The sequence below is a fragment of the Pezoporus flaviventris genome, unplaced genomic scaffold, assembly GCF_033815535.1.
Source record: "Pezoporus flaviventris isolate CSIRO_AGI_PZ_B2104156 unplaced genomic scaffold, CSIRO_AGI_Pfla_v1 ptg000007l, whole genome shotgun sequence".
Classification (NCBI taxonomy): domain Eukaryota; kingdom Metazoa; phylum Chordata; class Aves; order Psittaciformes; family Psittacidae; genus Pezoporus; species Pezoporus flaviventris.
The window spans coordinates 17,691,277-17,714,065 of record NW_026892555.1 but is presented as its reverse complement, the minus strand read 5'-3'; the positions used below and the strand labels follow the sequence as shown (position 1 = coordinate 17,714,065).

The 22,789-nt window shown below is 43.4% G+C and overlaps 1 protein-coding gene across 2 annotated transcripts in view; it reads right to left on the bottom strand.

Annotated features, from left to right (window-relative positions):
• RSPO2 (R-spondin 2) overlaps positions 1–19,414 on the bottom strand; it is a 104,307-nt gene extending 84,893 nt beyond the window's left edge. For both annotated transcript variants that reach the window (XM_061447873.1, XM_061447872.1), the window contains exon 1: positions 18,882–19,414. In XM_061447873.1, coding sequence (XP_061303857.1) covers positions 18,882–18,975 — 94 coding nt within the window. In that variant the 5' untranslated portion in view covers positions 18,976–19,414. The remainder of the gene's footprint in view (positions 1–18,881) is intronic.
• Positions 19,415–22,789: the final 3,375 nt, after the last annotated feature.

The following is a 22,789-nucleotide window of genomic DNA, read 5'->3' as shown; positions in this document are numbered from 1 at the left end:
TCTGAGTAACTCTTAGATTACGTTTGGGAAGAGAAACCAGTGCCAAATTAAAAAAAAAAATAAATATGGTAAAATAGAAGAGCTTGGATTTACTGCTTCATTATCTCAATTATTAATATCATTATTCTTGCAAAAGTAAAAACTTAATCATTTGGATAATTGATGAGTCTTTTTTTCCATAAAACTTACTGAAGAACGCTTCATGTATTTTTTGTCTTGTTTTTGGATTCAATGAAAAGTACTGAGCTGAAGGTAATAAAGCCACTAGCCCTACCTATTTAAGCTATGTCCAGCAAGATGTGATAGACATCAAAGTATAATGTCAGTTAAAATTTCTGAAGTCTTTTTGCTCTTAACCCCAAAATAAGCCAACAGCAGATAAACCTTGTCAATAATTTGATAGTTGCTTAGTAGATTCTGACTATCATGTTCTAGAATGCATATTATATATATATCTGGTTGGCATGAAGAACATACTTACATCCTGTATTTTTCCAGCCCTATTCACTATATTGCAGGATTAATGGACCTAAAGTTCATGTCAGGAACCAAATTGTTCTAATAAAATATGAAGCATTTATCTGCTAAGAGGCTGGAAATGGCACTGGTTGTTTATTGCAAACTCTGAAACAAAACCAACAAAGGAATACATTACTTAATTTCATCCATGCCCATAAGATTTTACATTCTAATACTATGCTGAGTAAATAAAACTCACAAGTCTAAAGGAAATCCTATTCTCTTATTTTTATTGGGCATTAGGAGCAAGCTTGGCCCTCTACTGGAAACAGTCTATTTTCCAGCTCACCTCAACTACTTCTAAGGGACCTAAGCCCTCGTTATAATCTACATAAAATATATACTGGGCAAATAAGCAAAGGAACACACTCCTACTAGATCCCAGGAAAAGCACTGGATAAGAAAAGTTCATTCACAGACATATCCAACTGTCACAACATTTCCTTGGTACTGGTGAATCAATAGCGATATTCTCATTCCACTCAAATGAATGAATTATGAATTATTCATTTCACAGGGACAGAATTCACCCTTTATCTTTGCCCTGAAAAACTCACAGAACAGTTTAAGTGAATAGAAGTACACTACTCTAAACTCCGGACATGAGGTTTTGACCATCATGGTGTTGGTTAAGGAGAAAGCTTCCAAGCAGCATGTGGGATAAAGACACTAAAAACTGAAGGTAAAGGATGCTAAGGAACAGGTCTTTCCAACTATAAACATCTGAACAAAAAAGGTTTGTAGCAGAATGAAAGCAGAAACAGACAACTAGATCACAAAATCATACAACGGTTTGTGCTGGAAGGGACCTTAGAGATCATCTACCTCCACTTTCCACTAGACCAGGTTGCTCAAAGACCTGTCCAACCTGGCCTTGAACACTACTAGGTATGGGGTAGCCACGACTTCTCTGGGCAACCTGTGCCAGTGCCTCAGCACCCTCATAGTGAAGAATTTCTTCCTAATATCTAATCTAAATCTCCCCTCTGTCAGTCTAAACCCATTCCCCTTTGTCCTGTCCCTTCATGACCTTGTAAAAAGTCCCTCTCCAGATTTCTTGTATGTACTGGAAGGCTGCCATCAGGCCTCCCCAAAGCCTTCTCTCCTCCAGGCTGAACAACCCCAACTCTCATTTTTCTACATACCACAGGTGCTCCAGCCCTCTGACCATCTTTGTAGCCTCCTCTGGACTCACTCCAACAGATGCACCACCCTCTTCTGTTGGGGGCCTCAGAGCTGAATGCAGTACTGCAGGTGGGGTCTCACAAGAGCAGAGTTGAGGGACAGGATCACCTCCCTTGACCAGCTGGTCACGCTTCTTTTGATGCAGCCCAGCATATGATTGGCTTTCTGGGCTTCAAGCACACATTGAAGCCAGCCCATGCTGAGCTTCTCACCAACCAAAACCTCCAAGTCCTTCTCCTTGGGACTGCTCTCAAACCATTCTCCACCCAGCCTGTATTTGTGCTTGGCACTTGGCCCTCTTGAACTTCATGAGGTTCACACTGACCCACTCCTCTAGCTTGCAAGGTCCTTCTGGATGGCATCGCTTCCCTCCAGCATGTCAAACACACCACATAGCTTCATGTCATCAGCAAACTTGCTGAGGGTGCACTCAGTACCACTGTCCATGTCGCTAACAAAGATGTTGAACAGTACAAACCCCTGAGGAACACCACTCAATGACCTCCCCTTGGACATCAAGCTGTTGACCATAATTCCAAGCACAGCTATCCAATCAATTTCTTACCCATCAAGTCGTCCATTTGTCAAATCCACGCCTCTCCAGTTCAGAGACAAGGATGCCAGTTTAGAGAAAAGGATGTCAGTTTAGAGACAAGGACAGTGTCAAATGCTTTGCACAAGACCAGGTAGATGACGTCACACTTGCTTTTCTCTATCCACTGATGCTGTAACCCCCTTGTAGAAGGTCACCATATTTGACCTTTAGTGAAGCCATGTTGGTTGTCAACAATCGCCTCTGTATTTTCTATGTGCCTTAGCAGTTTCCAGGAGGATGTGCTCCATGATCTTGCCAGGTTCAGAGGTGAGACTGACTGCTGTGCAGTTCCCCAGGTCATCCTTTTTCTCTTTCTAATAATGGGGTTATTTTTCTCCTCTTCCAGCTAGTGGGAACTTCACCAGACTATCACAATTCTCTAACATGATAGATAGTGGCTTAGCCATTTCATCTGCCAGTTTCCTCAGGGCCCATGGATGCATCTCATCAGCTCCCATGGACTTGTGCACCTTCAGTTGCCTAGATGTTCTTGAACCTGATCTTCCCCTACAGCAGACAGCTCTTCAGTGTCCCAGTTCCTGCTTTTGCCCTCTGTGACTTAGGCATTCACTGGTGAAGATCAAGGCAAATAAGTCATGGAGTACCTCAGTCTTCATATCCAAGTAACCAGGTCTTCCTGTTTCCTTCTGGAGAGGGACCATATTCCCCAGTAGCCCCTCCATGTTGGTGAGAAGAACATCCAGCATAGCACCTCTCCTCAGTGTCTCCTCTAGCACTTGGAGAAAGAACACATCAATGCATTCATACCGTCTCACCCTTCTCTCTTCTGCCTGTCCCTCCTGAAGAGCCTTTATCCTTCTATTCCAAGGCTCCAATTAGCCAGACCACCACATCTCTGTGATGCCACTAAGATGATAGCCCTGCAGGCACACACACACATCTCTAATGCTTCTTGTTTACTACCCATACTACATGTGTTTAAGTTAGGCGCCTGATGAAGCCAATGCATTGGTTGGAGCATCAGGAATTCCTTTATGCTGCTCTTCAAGTGCTCCTCTGCTGACCCACAATCCCTCTCCAGGCTCTGGGCATCTCTTTCTGACACTGATATCAGACTGATAGGAGTGGGGTAGATTGAGATCCCCCTCCCCTGGCAACTTTCATTTAAAGCCCTCTTCACAAGCTTGGCATCCTGTTTGTGATGATGACAGTTGTCACCTTAGTAACTCCTTCAAATTTACATTATTGCTGCGAGACACGTGTTGTAGTGAAAAAAAACAGCAGTAATTTCTGCACACTACAGAGCAGTGATGCAGTAACACAGATTTTGCTGTCTCATCTCTGGCAGACATGATAATGCAGAAAACTTCCCCATCAAGTCTCTTAGATCACTGCCATGGATGTAATGTTCTGCATGCAGGTGTGTGACCAGTCAATAAACTCAGAGGCAGGAAGCTTACTGATGTGCTTATTATCCTTCATAATAACTATACACACGCCTAGAGACCAACACACTAGGACCTCTTAAGCATGCAAGTCACTGATACAATTAAAATTGCGCTGTCATAATGCAGAAGCAAAAGAAAGACTTACAGTGACTTCTTAAGCTGTGAGTGCTCAAGACTTATAAGAAAAAGAGAGAGGAAAGCCTACTTTGCAGACACAAATGCAGGAATCCATTATGGGGGGTGGTGGGGTAGAGGAATCTGGTTTTAAACATACTGACCAGCTCTACTGGTAAGAGAACCAGGCACCTTGGATTCAAATTTCATGCTCTCACCACAAAACCACAATCCCTGCAGAGCATTTAAGTAAAGCAGTAAAATGAAACATCAAACAGCACATGCAAAGCTCTAGGATGTACTTGAATACTATCAAGAGCATTCAGCTAATCATAATCCTCCTTAGCTCAACATATGTAAACAAAAGAGAAATTATTACATCCAGTAGAATATCATAGGGATCTCTAAATGGTTACTACATGGAGAGAGGAGATAGTGTTTCTGTTACAAGCTAAGCATGAATGACAAAAATCAAGAAACAAATGAACATGGTAATGAGCAATGATGACAAACAAATCAACTACGGTTGTGTCCAAACAAAACGGTTGACGTTCAGTCACAATTTCGTAAGTTAGCAGTGTGAGATGTAAATGCAAAAGAAGGATAACACCAAGTAGTTCCGACATTACATCATTTCAAAATAAGTCTCTTGAGAGACATGCTATTCCTCCATAGCATGGCATTTCATTGTGTGCTCTTTTCTCACATCTGCCAGGCTCAACTCTGGGTATTTTTAAGATTAATCAAGCCCAGAAAGACAAGTGCTAGGCTGAGCCTCACAAAGATACAGAATCAAGTACCATTTTCTGTAGAAAGAGAAAATTTGTAATGAAAATTTCACATGGAAATTGATACACTGAGTAAAAGCATTGCTCACTCCAGCAGCAGCCAACAATGCTTTCGAGAAAGGTCCAAGAAACCTCTTGGTAATAAAAGCAAATTCATCTCCCCATTAAGAGTACTCTCAGTCTAAGATACTCAAGTCTAAACCTAGAAGCATGAGATGAAGCAGTTCCTCTGTGTCCTGGTTTTGGCTGGGATAGAGTCCATTTTTTTCCCTAGTAGCTGGTGCAGTGCTGTGTTTCAGCTTTAGTCTGAGAACAGTGCAGATAACACCAATGTTTTAGTTGTTGCTAAGCAATGCTTATTCTGATCAGGGACTTTTTCACAGTCTCACACTCTGCCAGTGAGGAGGGGCACAAGAAGCCAGGACAGAGCAGAGACAGGACACCTGACCCAAAGTAGCCAAAGGGGTATTCCATACCACAGCACATTATGCCCAGTATGTAAGGTGGGGAGAGTTACCCAGAAGGAACAGATTGCTGCCTGGAAGGGCCTGGGAATTGGTCAGCAGGTGGTGAGCAGTCTTTTGCCTTGCAGAAGACCTCAGGACATTATAAGCCCAGAGACTAGACTTCTACACCTGTAAGAGATATCTCTCACTTTGGAGAGGTGCATGGGGAAGTATCCTGAGCCCTCCAAAACTCAATCACAAACAGAAGAAAAAATTACTTTCAAAGATATCACAGTAGGCAGGTTAGTAAGGATATGAGACTGTTGGGTTTGCTAACCCTACACAATCAGAAAACAAAGACCATGGTGGAGGAAGTACCATTGCTACTAACCATTCCACTGACTCTTCTCCTGGATTTTGAAGTGTCAATGCATGCACTTTTTGAAGCTGTCCACATCTAAGGATATAAACTGCACGTGTAGCTGTTTATCAGCTAGAGTACATACACTGAGCTCCCAGCAAGGATAAAAATAACAAGATGTAGATGAAAAAATATGTTAAGACTTTGTTAATTAGCAAAAGCCAGCTGCAGCTAATAAGGAGAAGGAATGTTAAACTGGGATTTGATTATTTTTTTTTCTTTTTAAAGAAAAAAACACCACTTTATTGCAGCTGAGACACAGAAGCCAAGTAAATCACTGGACTCTTTCACTATACAACTGCTAGGAGAAAACTGCATGGAAAAACTACTGCAGCTGATCTGGTAGGAACACAAGCCCTAAATGGAGGTCTTCATTCAGGTCAAGCTTTGGCAAATTCTAATCCTTCTCAGGTGACATTACTTGAATTCGACCACATCCAGTTGATCTCTTCAAATATTTCCTTTCCTCTCCTCCTTAAGCCTTCCAGAGTGTGTGTTTAAGTAGCACAGACTAATGTTATTTTACCCAATGAGCCTCATATTACACGAGGCTCAATATGCAGTAGTTTCACTTGGTGGCTGCTTGGAAAGCTATTAAGAGAAAACAATATGAAACCAAGTCTGTCTTCAAATTCAGGTTTAACAGAGTCAAATTTCAACTCTTTTCCAAAAGCTGAAAAAAACCCTACACATTGATGCCATTGCTAATGTTACAATAACTGAAATAAAAGTTGGAAGTACCAAGACTTTTTCCAGGAGTCTGATGGAAAGAACTAAAAGTAATCTTAAAGAGTTCTCAATACAGCATTAGCAAAGTGAACTACAGCTCTTAAAAACTAGAGTCAGTGCCTGACTTTGAAACTTTCTGTATGATCTGATAGTAATATTGAATGAGACAACGATGTACCAGAGCAAGCATCACTTCAGAAATATACACTATACCTGAGACAGACTGACACTGGCCCCAGATTTACAGCAAAATGAGTGAGACCAGACTTGTATCCAGTATCTTAATCATTACATTCTCAAAGCACTCCTTGGTATTTGAAAATATTTGGAAATTAAAAAAAAAAAAAAAAGAAAAAGAAATGGGGGAGCAAGCAACTCATATGATGCAAAATTAGTGCAATGCAAACCCCTATTTTTACAGTAACTTTAAATGGCTCAGATGACCCACACAAACATGATTTTTTGTCTCCCCTTTGATTTCACCTTTCATTTCCACTGTGCATCATCAGCAGTTTTTGCATGGAAGTATAAAGCAGAGAAGGGAAGTAAGAGGTGGAGCAGGTGCAAATTGCAAGACTTCTGCTAGACTGGGAGCCTCGTTGAAGGGAAGTGGTCAGAGCTGGGCAGTCCTGTGTCACTGCTAAATATCAGAAAGCTTCTCTGGGTTGATCTCAGTACTCCAACAAATTTAAGGTGATGGCAACAGCACATGATTTGGCCACGTACTCCAAGGATTCCTAAATGGAATGGAATCGCCATGTTTCCTCTCCGCAGCTATTACTAAAAGCCAGGCAAGGCACAAGCTAGGCACCTGATACATTTCTAACCACTTTTATAGCATGGCTGAGGTTGGAAGGGACCTCTGGAGGTCATTTGGTCAAATCACCCTGTTCAAGCACAGACACCTAGATGCAGTTGCCCAGGACCAAGTCTGGACAGCTTTTAAGTATCTCCAAGGAGAGGGACTCTACAATCTCCCTGGCAACCTGTGCCAATGCTTGGTCACCCTCAGTGTAAAAAAGTGTTTCCTGATGTTCAGAGGGAACCTCCTATGGTCCAGTCTGTTGCCACCACTTCTTTTCCTGTCACTGCACACCACTGAAAAAAAGCCTGGCTTTGTCTTCATTGCACCCTTTCTTCAGCTACATTGATGAGACCCCCCTTGAGCCTTCTCCATGCTGAACAGTCCCATCTTTCCACCTTCTCTGACAGGAGAGATGCTCTAGTCCCTCAGTTATCTGTTTGACCCTTTGCTGAACTCTCCCCAGTATGTCCATGTGCCTGTGGAGCCCACAGATGGACACACTACTCCACGTGTGGCCTCCCCAGTGCTGGCTACAGGGGAAGTATCACCTGCTGGCAACACTCCTCCTAATGCAACCCACCATTAGCCTTCACCGCAGCAAGGGCACATTGCTGGCTCATGTTCAACATAGCAACACCATGACTCTCAGGGCCCTTCCCAGATGGGTGGTCCCAGCAGACACTGATGCATGGGGTTGTTCTCTTCGTGGGTGCAGGACTTTGCACTTCTTTTTGAACTTCATGAGGCTCTTTTCAATTTCTTCAGCTTGTTGAGGTCCTCCTGCATGGGGTGGGGGGTACTTTCCAGAATACTGCTGGCACAAGATGCAAATAACAAGCCATTTTTAGCAGGACAACATCCTCCTCTTCCTGTACCCTAAGTAGAGCAAAACTAGATTCTCTTTGACACAGTATAGAAATGTCGGTATTGGGTTACAGAGATTATGCAAAAAAGAGAGCATGTGCAGCACAAATACAGGAGCAGTTAAACTGTTGGCTTCCTTGCTGACAGAGATACAGATGAGGCTGAAGTCTGCTATCTGAAATGAAGGAAATACCCTTTTTGTGTGTGTGCTAGCACATGCCTTCAACACAGAGGTGATACATAACCCAGTTAACATGGGCAACTGAGAATCAAAACTGGAGATCAAATACCCAGCTTTATCCCAAACTCTTAATCACCAGATTATTCTGTGCCTCCTCTTCCTCTTCTACCCTGAGACTGTTTTGCTCACCTGAAATCTTCAAAAGTATTTTTACTACACATCTGTAAGCAGTAGAGATACATACTGTGTAGCACTAGGTGGCCTGCAGGCTCTGTTCACCTAAGTGTCTGAAGAAGATTTCACTTCTCAGTTTCACAGCACACATACTGCATTGAAGCAGTTCTTAGTTTTCAGTTTCTACAACAATATATATAAAAAAAAAAACCTCACAAACATAACACTGTAAACTTGAATCAAAGTTTGCTTTATAGAAAAATATTGTTACTTCAAACACTACAAAGATGCTGGGGATATTTCTCATTTTACTTCCAAACTACAATTGCAAGTGTTTCCTAAAACTAAATTCTCCCCTCTCCCCTCCAAAAAAAAAAACCTCCAAGCAACTCTGAAGGCCAAAGACAAAAGATCAAGTTCAGCAAAATCTAGGACTGAATAAAAGTTATAGTAAGCACTTGTAATTCTGCAGTTTCACTAGCTAAAGTGCAGCCGCTGAACTCCAGTATACTGCAGTAGTGCTGTGAGAAACACAGCTGGTGCTTTGAGGCAGGTGCTTTGGCTTCCATTTCAATTACATGCTTCCATTATTAACTCCCATACAGCCATAATACTAATATTTGACACTGAAATTTCACACACACCACTTAGCATTTACACAAAAAGGAGGATTTATTCTCTACTACCATTGCCATTGGCACACATACGTATTAAGCAAAAGTTATGCGTGTGGAAAGACTAGTAATGCAAGCAATCCCTCCGACTTCTTGAAGGTACCCTCTCACCAGGAGGGCAGACTTCCCTGCACTGAACCATGACAGGTAGACAACACCACAAAACAGGTGATCAGCCCATGTGCAATGAATATTTACAGAACATCATAAATTCACCAAAAACTCATACAGGCCAGGTATATTTTTGATGGCTCAAGCAAGGACTATATGTTGAAGAAATGCTCTGTCATCAGCTGTAGCTACAGCAGTAGACCACAACAGCAAAGGCACAAAACTGCCCTACTCCAAAATGTGCTTTCCCTCTGATGTTCCTCAGAAAAACAGCTTTCCTCACAAGTGACCATTCAACAAAGCAGAGGAGAGGAGACTGACCATTTTGGAGAGGAGAGGACACTAAATTTAGAAGTAAAACCACCTCCTGAGAATGCTCCTAATGAAAGCATTAAAGCATATAATTCAATGAGGACGAAGTGTTCTTTCGGTTTAGGTCCCTTGCAAGAGTGAAGCATCGCATATTTGTATTTTGCAATATTTAGCAATAGGTCTGAGCAAGCTAAAAGCAAGTAGCTGCTGTGGTGTTGTGCTGTGAACACAACCTAACACACCTTGGGTGCACTGCAGTGATCCTGTCAAGACACAATTACTCTTGCAGAGTCAAAAATTAATCCATGTCATAATGTCCTAATCATAGCATCAGCTAGGTTGGAAAAGACCTTTAAGATCATCAAGTCCAACCATTACCCCAGGACTGCCAAGTCCACCACTAAACTGTGTCACTGAGGGCCTCATCCACACTGTAATCCTTGAAAATCAACCAGCTTTCTCAGATGCCTCTTCTCTCCAGAGCTGTAACACATGGGATTCTTAAGGCAGATCCCGAAACAAAGTCTTTTCTAAAGAGTGAGGTGCTTTTTACATTCCGGCTTCCTCTCAGGAAGTTGCATCAGGCTGTCCTCTCTTCTGGACTTCACTTTGACAGTGATGGCTGATGATGCAAGTTAATTTTATCCAGAAATAAAATATATAAGACTTACTCTCTCACCCCTTGATGGGCTTCATCATGTTATTGGCACACACTGTGTAAAGTGAGGCCTAAACCAGCCATGAACCAGCTATAATGAAAGGCCAAAGAACATTTCTGATAGTGGAGGGTAATCTGGGACAGATTCTGCTCTGGCAACCTTAATTCAAAGGTTGTTGTCTAAGCAGGGCCAGCATTACTGGGCCTCACTTCAGTCTGGATTCTTAAGTACCACCTCAATATAGATAAAGTGAAAGATGATGAAGCTTTAATTCCCATTCTAAAGAGCTGTAGCTACACATTTGAAGTGGAATCTCTTGGGAAGCTGGTAGGTTTAAAATCAAAACGTATCATACCCACTTCAATTTTTTTAATTGAGTAATCCAAGAAAGCAAGAGCAAATCACTAACACCCATCTTTGCCAAGCACAGTTGCTGTTCCAGTGGTTCCCAAGTTGCCCAGAAAGTTTCAGTGTGGATGCACTGGGTGTTGTCAGCGCTGCTATACATGTGCAGATTAATCTGTGCATGCACAACAGCCATCTGTCTGATATGGCTTTCTGTGGCTAGTTTGGGGGGCTTTTTGGTATTTCAAAGGTGGCAACCATACAGCTGAAGAGACCATACATTAGTGCAGAGTATTTGTGTGTAACATATTTCAGCCAGCATTTCAACCTGAAAAAGAAAGTAATATCTCTTCAGAAAGCTTGTATTTTGTTGCACCATTGTAACGCCCTAACAGAAATACTGCTGTCCCTTTGCAGTGTAAAGCAGTACAAGTTTCTCCCAATATATAAGAAGGCACAAACATTGTCTTCATTGCTGCACATGGTCTACTTGGGAGTTAGTGTTCATGCAACTGCCCACTGATTAAAAAAGCACCAATTTAGGCTGTACCTAAAAGCCAACATCACAAACACCATTTATCTTTTAGGCCCCTTCCTCTGCCTCACTACATTTATGTTTGGGTCTGGTTTTCATCAAGATGGAGAAAATCTTGACAATTCTCAAAAAAAAAGGCAAAAGTTCTGCGAGTTAAGTTTGAGACTCATGCTCCCTAAACCATATGCTCTGGATTATTTTCAGATTTACATTTTTTAAATCCTAAAAAGTAAAAACTTTTTTTTTTTAAACAGAAAATCATACTAGAAGGATTTTCATAATGTTCTGGATCTATGTTAACCATACCCGAGATTTGCTATTACCCTCTTCAAATAACATTCATAATTCAATTAGAAGTGTTTATTTTGAAACGTAATTACAGAGCTGCGTGCCTCTTCTAAATATTACCTGTAATTACTTACACTTCCCTTGTTACAGTCATGGAAACATCCCATAAAAACAAAACAAAAGAAAGGAATGAAAGCAGATAGCATAAATTCCATTCCCTCATACAAGGACAAAGTCTTACAGATACATCAAGCACTTGGCTCTACTGAAATTTGCATTTCAAAAGGAAATACATAACTGCTTAATTACTGGATGCCGAGATTTGCAAACTGCCTGCTATCAAAAGATATTTCTCCTATTACAATGAAACAAAGAGCATGAACATTTTTTTGCACTGCTCACCAGATCTTAACAGGTGGCATCTTGAAAACCTCCCCTTGATCACACAATCGAGGTACCTCAAACACCAGTTGTTTTTCTGCTTTCCCTGAAAGAATAAAGAAAATAGTCTCTTTCTGCCCCCACGCTACAATTTTAATCCTTTTTTTTTAAGTCTTTTTGCTCTTCACAGTTTGTACATTCAATTCCATAAACAAGAAGGTCAGAAAATTTAATCACCAATCTTCTGCACGCTACTACCTAAAAACGAATTTTAAGTGACAAGTTTGCATTTAAGCAATAAGCAATTGCATCAAAATAGAATAAGATTAAAGCAAAGCTATATAAATTCATTGGAGCGTTGCATTCAAGAGTATTTAGGTACAAACACAAGGATGAGACAGGGTGACCTGCACACATCCAGAAAATGCTAGCACCTGCTCCATGATCCACAGTTTAATAGATAAAGATCAGAGATGTGCTAACCAGGGTGCTCAAATGGAGCAATGCCAAAGTAAAGACATACAGTTATGGTCTTAAAACCTTGCAGTCTCAGAGGATTATATACAAAGGAAAGTATTCTGATATGCCACCATTTTAGGTGAGTTACAGTTGTCATCTCTAGCCCATGCTCAGAACATCGATTTTCACATCAATTAAGTATTTTGAAATAGGATTATGTACAAACACCAACTCCATAGAATTTCTCCTCCTGCCACCTCAATGCAGAAACTGCACTGCAAGGGTGACATCAGAGTGTCTAACAGACTCATTCTTTCACTCTTCCTTCTCCTGTGTTTGACATCGTATTACACAATTTTCTGCTTTTGGGGGCACAAACCAGAAGGGCAATCCCTTTTGACTTAATTTCTCCTCAGAGTTTTGAAAAGGCATTAGTGAAGATGAACAGGACAGTGCATCTCATGTTAAACCCTGTGAGAGCTGGAAGAACCAGAGAATGAAGTGATGCAGACAGGTTTCAAGACAGGTTTACAAGCTACACTATTGACCACAAATACACACACTTCAACAAGTGTAATGGCAAATCCTGGTCAGCAAGTGGCCTTTATGTATGGAGCTAGCTGGATAAATCCATCATGTAGACAGGAGAAACAGCTGTATGACCCAAACTCTTCATCTCCCTGACAGAGCTCAGAGACAAGATACCCTTGATACTTCACTTCCCAAGATGTTTTAGTTAGAATCCAGATATCAAGAAGTCATACTAGAAGTCTATCCCATGCTCTACACCTAAAATTACTTGGGAATAGGCTTTAAACTCAACACGACTGTCCCAAAAAGTGACAAGACTTACTCTGCATGCACCAAGTGACTTTGCAGCATGTGACTGATGCTTTCCAAAGCACTGCATCTGCTAAACGAGTACTACAATGAGTATGAAAAACATGGCAGCACCTAATTTTGGTGTCTAAAGCAGCCCATGTTGAAAGGATTAAGCTGTTACATTTGTGCATTATCAACAGCCAATACATATGAAGTCATTCTTTTCACCAAGAAAAGGATTAGCAAACACTTGGAGCCTAGGCAAACACAGAAAGTTCTCCAACTGTGACCAAACAAAACTTTAAGGTGAAAAGAAAAAGAGAAGGCACGTCTGAGGAATCTAATTTAGTCCTTACAAAAATACCTGAAACTAAATGAATCTCTAATACAAGAGAAAGTATCACTTTCAGGAACCTTATCTGTTAAACAACTGCACCAACACACAATTTTAATGTAGGTGATAAGATTGGATGTGGTGATTCCCTTCTCATTTGGGGCTCATTTCAGCTTATTACAGGGGCTAACAGTAAAGTGTAGTTCAGATGTACACATCTTCAATTATAGATAGAGGTAGTCAAGTCATCTTATGCTTACTAATTTTGGGGTATGCTTTATCTTATCAAAAGCAAGTACCTACTGTAGGATGAGTTAAAATGTACCACCAGCTCCATGGACTGTACCAACTAGCACTATATCAATTATTAAAGAAATATTACACAAATGCCACCCCTGGAGTTTATAATCAAGGATTCATTTTTGGAAAGGGATTTTATGGTCAGTTGTATGCTTCAGAGTTTGATGTAAAGCACTGGGAGAAAAGTTTGCAGCCTGTGATGGTCTGCAGGTTTAACTAGACAGTCCCCTCTACTGTATGGTTAGCTAAGGGTTTTGGGTATTGAAAAATAGCTAAGTGATCAGAAATGAAATGCAGACCCCCATGGGACAGTCAGACTCTTGGCAGAAATAGCAAGAGAAATTAAAAAAAAAACAACCAAATACAGCTTGCAGAAAGACCGTTGTTTATGCCTTGAGTTTTGATAATCAACACCTCTTCCACTTTCTAGCTTTTAAATAACATCACATTTTTCATTAAAAGCAGCTTATCCAAACACTACCATGCAAACAGACTTTGTCATAGTAATTATGCTGTATGCTGGCCTGTGTATTGTAAATGACACATTTAAGTAAGAAATTGCATTCTTGCTGTTAGCATCTTAGCTTCCCTATATTAGAGTACAAACTCACTTTTGGTATTTGTCATGCATTTTGAGCTGCTCTAGTAACGGATTTCAGCCAAATTCTTCATCACAATGTAAATCATGCTGCAGTTTTTAAAACAAAAAGCACATAAGCATGTGGCAGGGGGGTTGGAATTAGATGATCTTAAGGTCCTTTCCAAATCAAACCATTCTATGATTCCATAAGCATAGACTTCAAGGTCTACAGCCATTGAGTCCAGCATCTTGACCCTAAGTGGCCCAGAATGGAGGCTATGGGGATGGATTCAGGCGAGGGAAAGCATACACACAGCAACACTGTGCCAGCATACACTCCCAACTTTTAGTTTCCACTATAACAGGCCTCCTTGAGACATCTGTCAGGTGTATACAAGTTGTTCCAGGGTATCCTGCCTGACCTCCTCTTGCTCAAGATCAAATACATGCCAAGCCCAGGCTGTCTTTAAATATCACAAGCAGCACTAGAAATGTACTTCAGGAAACTGAACCAAGCCCCTAAACTTAGGTGTCTGATTTCATGGCGAGTCATCTGCTCTTGGTGCTTTGATCATCTCTTCTACAAAACTTCACAATCCACTTCAGCATCAACTATCCTCAGTAACTCTGCACCATTACCTAGTTTGGTACTCAGTCACTGACAGAGAAGTTCTGATTTGTGCCGGTATTTTAATGTAAGAAACTTTCTCAAACTTAACAGATCATAGGCTGTAGCCAAAAAGTTTAAAAGCTTTTACTTTTCAGTGGTTACAGTGTTACCATATTCTTGCTGCTGTAGTAATGATATGTATATAAAGAATGCTTAATAACTAACTATCCTAAGTAGTAAGGGGCTGAGGTACAGAAGCTATCCTCCAAAGCTTTACAACTAATCACAAGGGCCTGGAAATTGCTCCAGGAAGTGTTAGCATGTCTCAGCTCTTTTACAAATTCTGTTAAAAGTATTTAACGTAACACCTGAGAAAAACAGATATCTCAAAGTACAGCTTCCTCCTTTTAAGGCTTAACCCACAGACAAAAAGTTAACTGTCCTCCAAATGTAAAACATGTTTCAAGTTCAAAGGGAAAAAGAATAGGTAAAATATTTGGACAATTCAAAGATATTCTTTGTCATATATTAGGTTTGGGATTTTTGAGATTGCAAATTACTCTTTTGGAGGTAGTACAGTCCCTATAAAAGCAGATGTAATGTTTACTTCAGTTGAGTACTTCCAACATAGATTCCTTTTTCCTAGTGCTCAAATCATCAGTATTTCCAAAAGCCTGACTGCACAATCCAGCTGAGACAGTTTCCAAGATTCTCACCATCTCATAAGTATCTAGTCAGGAAAGGTAAATCAGTCCCCAACATCTGAACAGGGTTTTTCTGTAGCTGAAAAATCCATGTAACAGCCTATATATAATATTAATAACTTGTTTGTGGTCAAGATTCCTATCTTACATAAAGGTGATACAGATTTCATCTACATAATTTTGATTCCAGCTACCATGTTCCTCCATACATGTATATACAGCTACGAGTGCCATACACAGAGCTATAGTGAGCTCCAAAAAAACACCTGGGTAAATCTTCCCCACGCATTCCTGCTATTTCCACCTGTGGATATTTTGCCATGGCCACTGTCACGTACTATTCACCCATTGCCACAGATAGTACCCCTTTCTTTAAGTACATCTAATACTGAGTGAGAGCATAAAATCACAGAATAGCATCCAGAAGACAAGTACGCACCTTAACCCTTATGACACTCCTTGAACATGAGCTAAACAGAAAGACAAGTATTCAACACCCATAGTTTTTCTTTGAGTTCTTGGATATAGGTAACTTCCAATTTCCTAGTGCTAATGTGTCCCATTCACATCACTCATTATTCCAGAGCTGGTTTCACCAACCCCAAAGGGCCTCACTGGAGGTACTACAATTGAATCTTCCCATCAGTGCTGGCACTGCTGTCACATTGACTTTTTTTATGCCCAGGGAATTCTGTCAACCTCTAGATTTTGACAGCTATTTACAGTGAACCCTATGTACTTTTCCATGTTGTACTGACTGCTAAATAGAAATCTGAAGGAAATTTTAGTTGAAATGAAAAAGTGAGTAGGTATCCACAAGAAATTAAAAAATAAAGTTGTACAATTAGACAAGAAAGAGAAAGGAAGTGCTTTGATATCAGGTGTGAGATTACACCACTGACCTTCAAGCTATGTAAGTAACCCTTAGATCCATTTTAGAATAGGTTCTGCACGAAAAGCAAATAATCATAATTACCTCCTCAGGACAGAGACTTGCAGAGAGAGAATTTGCTGGCATGTTTCAACGGAATCAAGGTTCTGAGCCAGCTAGGGACAGAAATATTCTAATGAGTTGCAAAAGTAACTAAAAGCAGCAGTGGAGTTAGAATCTGTTGATTATAATGCATTTAGCAAATAATGTTTAATGAAATAACACTGACTAACAAAACACAAATCAATGCCAGGTAGAAACCACACTCTAAACCTCAATTTTTCATTCCGCTTCTACTGCAAAGTTGCATGCCTTGGTTTGGGAAAGGGTTGAAGATGACTGGGAACACCGCCTTGCATTTACTAAATTCTTGTTCACTAGAATATCCTACATCAGATACAAATCCACTCAAACTCCAATATAGGCGTATATACTTGAAGCTTACTGTACATTTAGCTGCTTGAAGAAGTCAGCTACACATGGTAGTTGCCCACAATTCCACTGAATGCAATTGATTTCTACCTCACAGGAGACTTGATCTATGCCAAAAATTTTATTTCATTAAGAAAATGATATTATGGAGCATCTGAGATCATGTAACAGACAAAAACAGAATGCCAGAGAAATTTTAACTGCCAGTACCCCACAGTGAATGCCTGATTATTTGCAGATGGGATATGGAAAAATTGTGAAATTATTGGAATTTTTGGGTCCTGTACGAAAGCATTACTTCAGACTGCATGTGTCATAGCAAATGTCTATTATAATTTGAATACATTCTTAGGGTTTGCTTTCAGTGCTCAGAACTGGCTATGCTTACTTCTTTAGACTTATTAGCTGAAAGACTGCATTCTTCAAAGCGCAAAACAGAACCCTTAGGTGACAGCATAAAACAGCACCAGTAAGTCAACTGTCAATACTGATGGTATTTACCCAATAACTAAACTAAAACCTAATTTAAATCAATCTCTTTTGGAAAAGCCAACTGTTCAACAAGCGCAACAATCGGTCTAAGATCAATCAGCGAACATGAGATCAATTAAAACCAGCTTAAGTTTTTGTAGGAGGACAATTCACACAACTCGAGTTGGATGTCTATTCATTTCAGTACTCCCACAATGCAATCCTTAAGCTCTGTTGTAAAGCAGAAATACCACTATCACCCTCCACAGTCTAGCCAGCACTCTAAGTAGTTCCACATTTAATTAAAGAAACAGTACACCCTTTGTTAGCACAGATAGTCTGGTCACTTTAAAGGACTGCTAGAGTTCTAGCCACACACAAAAAAATTAAATTCCGGAAACCATCTGTTGAAAAAACACCAAAATTAAACTGCTTCACAATTTTATTTGTATGTACTCTGAAGGGTGACATCTGTATAAAAGTGCAGACTACTGCCCTTTCACACTTTCAGTGCTATATGTACTGGCTTAACACAGGAGATATTAGCTCCTTCCCCTTCCAAATAACTTCACCAAAAGTCCAGTTCTTTCAGAAATATGAATGTCTCGGCAGCTGAGACACCTGATAACCTCAGCTAACTTTAGAAATGGGAAGACATGGCTGAGAAAATAATAGGAAAGGGGTCAGCGAAATATTTGTATTATTAAAATATTTATACTGAACGTGTAAGCCCAAAAACAGGAAGGGAAAAAAAATTAAGAGAAAATTTAAAAAAAGGAAAGAAGCAGAAAAGCCCATCAGACGGCCCTGACAGCTGGGAGAGCTGCAGTAACCTTTCCGTCCACATGGGTGCTGTACTGGCACATCTCACCGCTCCGACTCCTGAACTCCAGTAATCCCGACACCAGCACTTAAGGAAAAACAGATTAAACTCTAACGCACCGTTTCTCTTTTTAACTCAGAGGGATCTGCCTGCTTTAGCCAAAATTGGCGGCACAGGCACCCCTTACTGCTGGGAGAGGCGCGGTTCGCTCCGCCTTAAAGGCAATCCCGAGCTGAGCCGCCGAGAACTGCGGGAGCGGCGGGGACGGGACCGGGACCGGGACCGGGCGGACAGGGGAGAGCCCGCCTTCCTGCCTCGGAACACGGTCACCCCAAGGATGCTGCACGGGATGCTCTTCAAAGTTCGCCGCATGGGGACACAAGCCTGAGCGGCGCGGGCAAACAGCGAACCTCGGGCCGCCGTGAGCTACGACGGCGGGACCGGCCGCTTCCACGGCTCACGGCAGCAGAGGGGCCGGCAGCTCCATTCCCGCGGCGGGCAGCTCCCGGAGAGGCCCCGGCTCGGCCGGCCCCGCGGGGAGAAGGACGACACGTCCTAAGGAGCTGGAATGGCGGGGAACTGCACTCACCGCTCGACGGCCCCGGCAGCGCGTCGCGGAGCAGACTTCCCATCGAGAAAGGGGCCACGCCGCTCTGCCCGCTCCGGCCTCCCAGCGGGAGAGCGGGAAGCAGCCCCGCGGAAGGGTCCCCACGCCCGTACAGCCCCGCGCCCCCTCTCGCCGTGCCTGCGCGGAGCGGACACAGCTCACCTGCCGGTGCTGCCCCGGCGCGGAAGGAGGGGACGGGCACACGCAGTCCTGGTGCCCCGCTGGCACCACTGACCCGGGGGGGCGACCCGGGAGAGCGGCGGCGCTACTCACCTCTCTTGCTGCGTCTCCAGCGGCCGGCTTGGCAGTGGCCGTAATCCATACAGTTCAGTATGATCAGGGCAAAGGAGAAGAGGCGAAACTGCATCCTGGGCGGAGGGGTGGGCAGCCTGCTCCGGCGGCAGCGAGGGGCGGCTGGGGGCGACTGCGTACGGAACTACGAGCGGCTGCCAGCCGCGGGGACCGGCAGGAGCTCACACGGCTCTCGCCGTACTTCTCAGGCGCTGCAAACTCGCTGCAGCTTCCAGCATCTCCCGTGCGCCGCAGGGAGGGAGAAGGGGAAAGAGCCTGGCTCCGGCTCTCCCGGTCCGCCCCCTGCTCCGGCTCTCCCCGAGAAACAAAACGAGAAGCAGCACTGCCGCGGGGCGCGCACAGACCGCGGGGCGCAGCTATCCCCAGCTCGGCGGCCAGCGGTGCCGCTCGGCCCGGGCTGTCAGCCGCGGCACAGCGCTATTTATCGCGGCGCAGGGCGCACCCCGCCCACACGCGCTCAGGTCGCGGGCACGGCGGGGCGCAGCCGCTCCCCCCCACCCGACCTTCGGCGTCACGGCCCCGCCGCCGGGCCCGGACACCGGCTCCGCGCCACGGGGCAGCCCCCTGCGGGCTCGGCGGGGCGGGCGGCGGCCGCATGCAGGCGGTGTCCGCGCCGGTTCCTCCCCCCCGGGCTCCAGCTCCTCCGGGGCCGCGGTCCATTGGTAGCGCTGCCGCCGCCGGGGGACCACCCTCCCTGCCCGGCCCTAGCGCCGCCCGCCGCCGCCGCGCCCGCGACCCTGCCTCCGCCGGGCCCTAACGCCCGCCCGCCCCGAGCCCCCCCCCCCCCGGCAGCTGCTGAGGCTTTTACCTCCTTCGGCGCGCTTCTCCCGCTCCAGCAAAGCCTCCTCGCCGCTTCCCTGCACTGCTCATAGCCTCGGGAAAGCTGATCCTCAGCGCTGCTCTCCCACTTTTTTATTCCTTTTTTGTTATTTTATTTTTCTTCCCGCAGTGTTTGGTAATTAACTCTGTTTCCTTCTTTCATCCCTGGCTTTAAGACCTTTATCCATTTATTTTCCCCTCCTTTTCTTCTGGCTTCTTAAAATCTGAGCTCATACTTTCCAAATAAAGTGCCATTTTCATTGTCCTGGGAACATGGCTCTTGTCTTCCTGAAGTACAACTTTTTTTTATTTTTAGCTGTTTCTAGCCACATCTCTACTTGGCAAAGGTACTGTGGAGCTGGTAAAGCAGGAGCTCCAATAATGCACATGAGAGAGGATGGAGCGAGTGACCATCCAAGTGGTTCCAGGTGAACTTAGCTCTGATGAAGGAGGGCCTGTTAATTCTCATAGCATCTATTACACTGACCCCACAGAGCTATCTGATTTCTCTGCTCCTCACTCATAGCCTGTACCCCAGCACTGCAGGTATCAACAAACCATGGCTTCTTGTTTGTGGTGCTGGACATAATGAGCCCCAGAAGACCTAGGACACCACAGAGAAGGTGTGGAAGCTGGGGAGGCAGCTTGGGTCTGACAGAGCTGCCAGGTCTCATAAACCCAGCTGGATCCAGACTGGCTCTGAGCTTGGTGTTTCTGCTCCTTTACACCCACCGACAATTCTGATTGTGGGCATGTGGTGCCGAAGTACCTGAGCTGCCTCAGGATAGAGCCAGGTAGGTTCTCACCAGAGCAGATGTACGCTTTCCAGACCAGAGCTGACTCTAGAAGGAGCGTAACTGTGTTCACATGGCACTGTGCCTGAGCTAATAAATCATGTTAGACCCCAGCTGGCTTTGCGTCCGTGGCCCAGACAATTTGACCACAGATAAATGGTGTTTACCATCCCATCCTGAGACCCCAGAAATTTTGACTGTATTTATTAGTATAATATCCCTCTGAAGCACAGAAGCATCAGTACCCTCAGTTTCCAGACAGAAGACTGAGTTACAAAGAAGCTAAATAACTCCCTTGAAATCAAAAAGGATGTATGAGACAGCATCAAAACTCAGTCCTGAGTTTCCCAACTTCTCAGACACTACTATAAATAACCCCTTGGCTGCCCTGTTTTACACTTACTTACTGTACAATAGTAGTGATGTACAGGTTTAATCGCTAGTATGAAATGTAAACGTTTTGTAAAGTCACATTACAGCATCTTCTGATGTCAAGTCTTTATTTATTGTAACTGTCATTACGGGGTTACAGTGTACGAGATCCCACTGAGCTACACAGAGCACCTGTACCTCTCAGTGTTGTCATAACCTAAGAATTTTAGAGATGTGACCTGTCAAATAATTAACACAGACCTAAGAACTAGGTCAGCCAAGGTCAGCCTAGCTCAGTGTCAGTGGTCTCTGACTGGATTTGGAGTGGATGCTATGGGAAAGAGTGCAAAAACAAAGGCATGTCTAAATGTGGTTTGTGGTCTTTACTTCCCCTATCTACTTACACAGTGAAACTTTACAATATATCTTGTTGCAACAGAGGCCATAATTTACTTTAGTGCATGAAGTTTACTGGCAACCAGAGTTCTCCAAGATGTGTAGTCCCCATATCCACTCTAACTTCACGTGACAGGTTGTGTGCCACAGGTACCTGCGACTGACACTTTTTGCACTGGCACTGTCTTTACAGCACATGGTTACACTTTTCTGATGCAGAAATAAAAAGCATACGACCACCCTAGAGATCCCCCCAAGCTGTAGTGCAAGGGAGAGAGACATCAGACTACAAGAAGAAGGGGAAATCAGAGGGATTAACCACAGCTTTGTAAGTGCTCCAGGAAGTTGTCTCCTTTACTGTTTTCAGGTCTACAAACCCATATTTACAGGGCTTTGTCTACAACAGTTACCTGGAGATGTGTCTTAGAGTCCTTTGTTTAAACAGTGATAACAAGACCTCACCATGAACACAACTCCATTTCTGGATGTGTCTGAAATGCATAAAAATATAAATGGACTTTCAGAAAGGTGCCCTGCTGACGCTGACGTTAAGTCCCTCAACATGTAGTACTGGGTTTCAGGGGAAACAGGTCTCAGACATTGCCCCATTTCTTAAGGAGGAAGCCTGTCACCCTTCTCCCCCCCTGGGCTCCAAGACGTGGAAAAGTAAATATGAGGAAGGTATCTCCAAGTGAAAGTCTTAGATTCTAAGAGCAGGAGTAAGCCTCAGCACTGAGATTTTCCTATGTGTAATGGGGTAGGGAGTAGCCCAGGCAGAAGCCAGCTCTGCGGAGGAAGCCTGCAGTCAGAGCCTCAGGAGCTGCTGGGATTTCAGCATCCAGGCTAGATCACCCACAGGCAGCCCCTGTTATACCTGGCACGGCTAGCCATGGGCTAGCATCCTATCACGCCGTGTAAGTACAGGACATAGCTACTTCCTTGTGACTGTTTCATGTGATTTACATCAAGGGACAGCAGGCAGGGAACATCTGCAGACAGTGAGACACTGTCGGTCTGTAACAGGCAGGCATCTGAGCTGGAGTGGCATTTTCAGTACTTTGGGAGGAAACACAGCTATGACAACTTTAAAGGAATATAATTATTTATTTATTTTAAAATTATTTATCAAGAGATCTTTCTAGGTGTGTTGGACTGTTAAGGAGACAGTATGAAAGCACTTGTATGAAAGATCCAGAGTTTGAGTGGTGGACACCTGCATCCTGGATCAAATGGTGATTGGAGGTGAACTCTCAATACTGCATGAGGTATGATAGGCAAGAACTGCTTTCAAAGAGAAGACAAGCAGCTTATGCTTCATATTATGAGGAAGAATCAGTGGAAGTACGCAAGAAAATTTATTACAATCAAAGTTAATGGCTAAGAACACAAAGCTAGACAGACAGCAAGCTAAACTGGATTTAAATTCACAGAATGTCGCAAAAAGCAAGATATTTGGCAGTAAGAATATGGATCACAGTTTTGACAGTA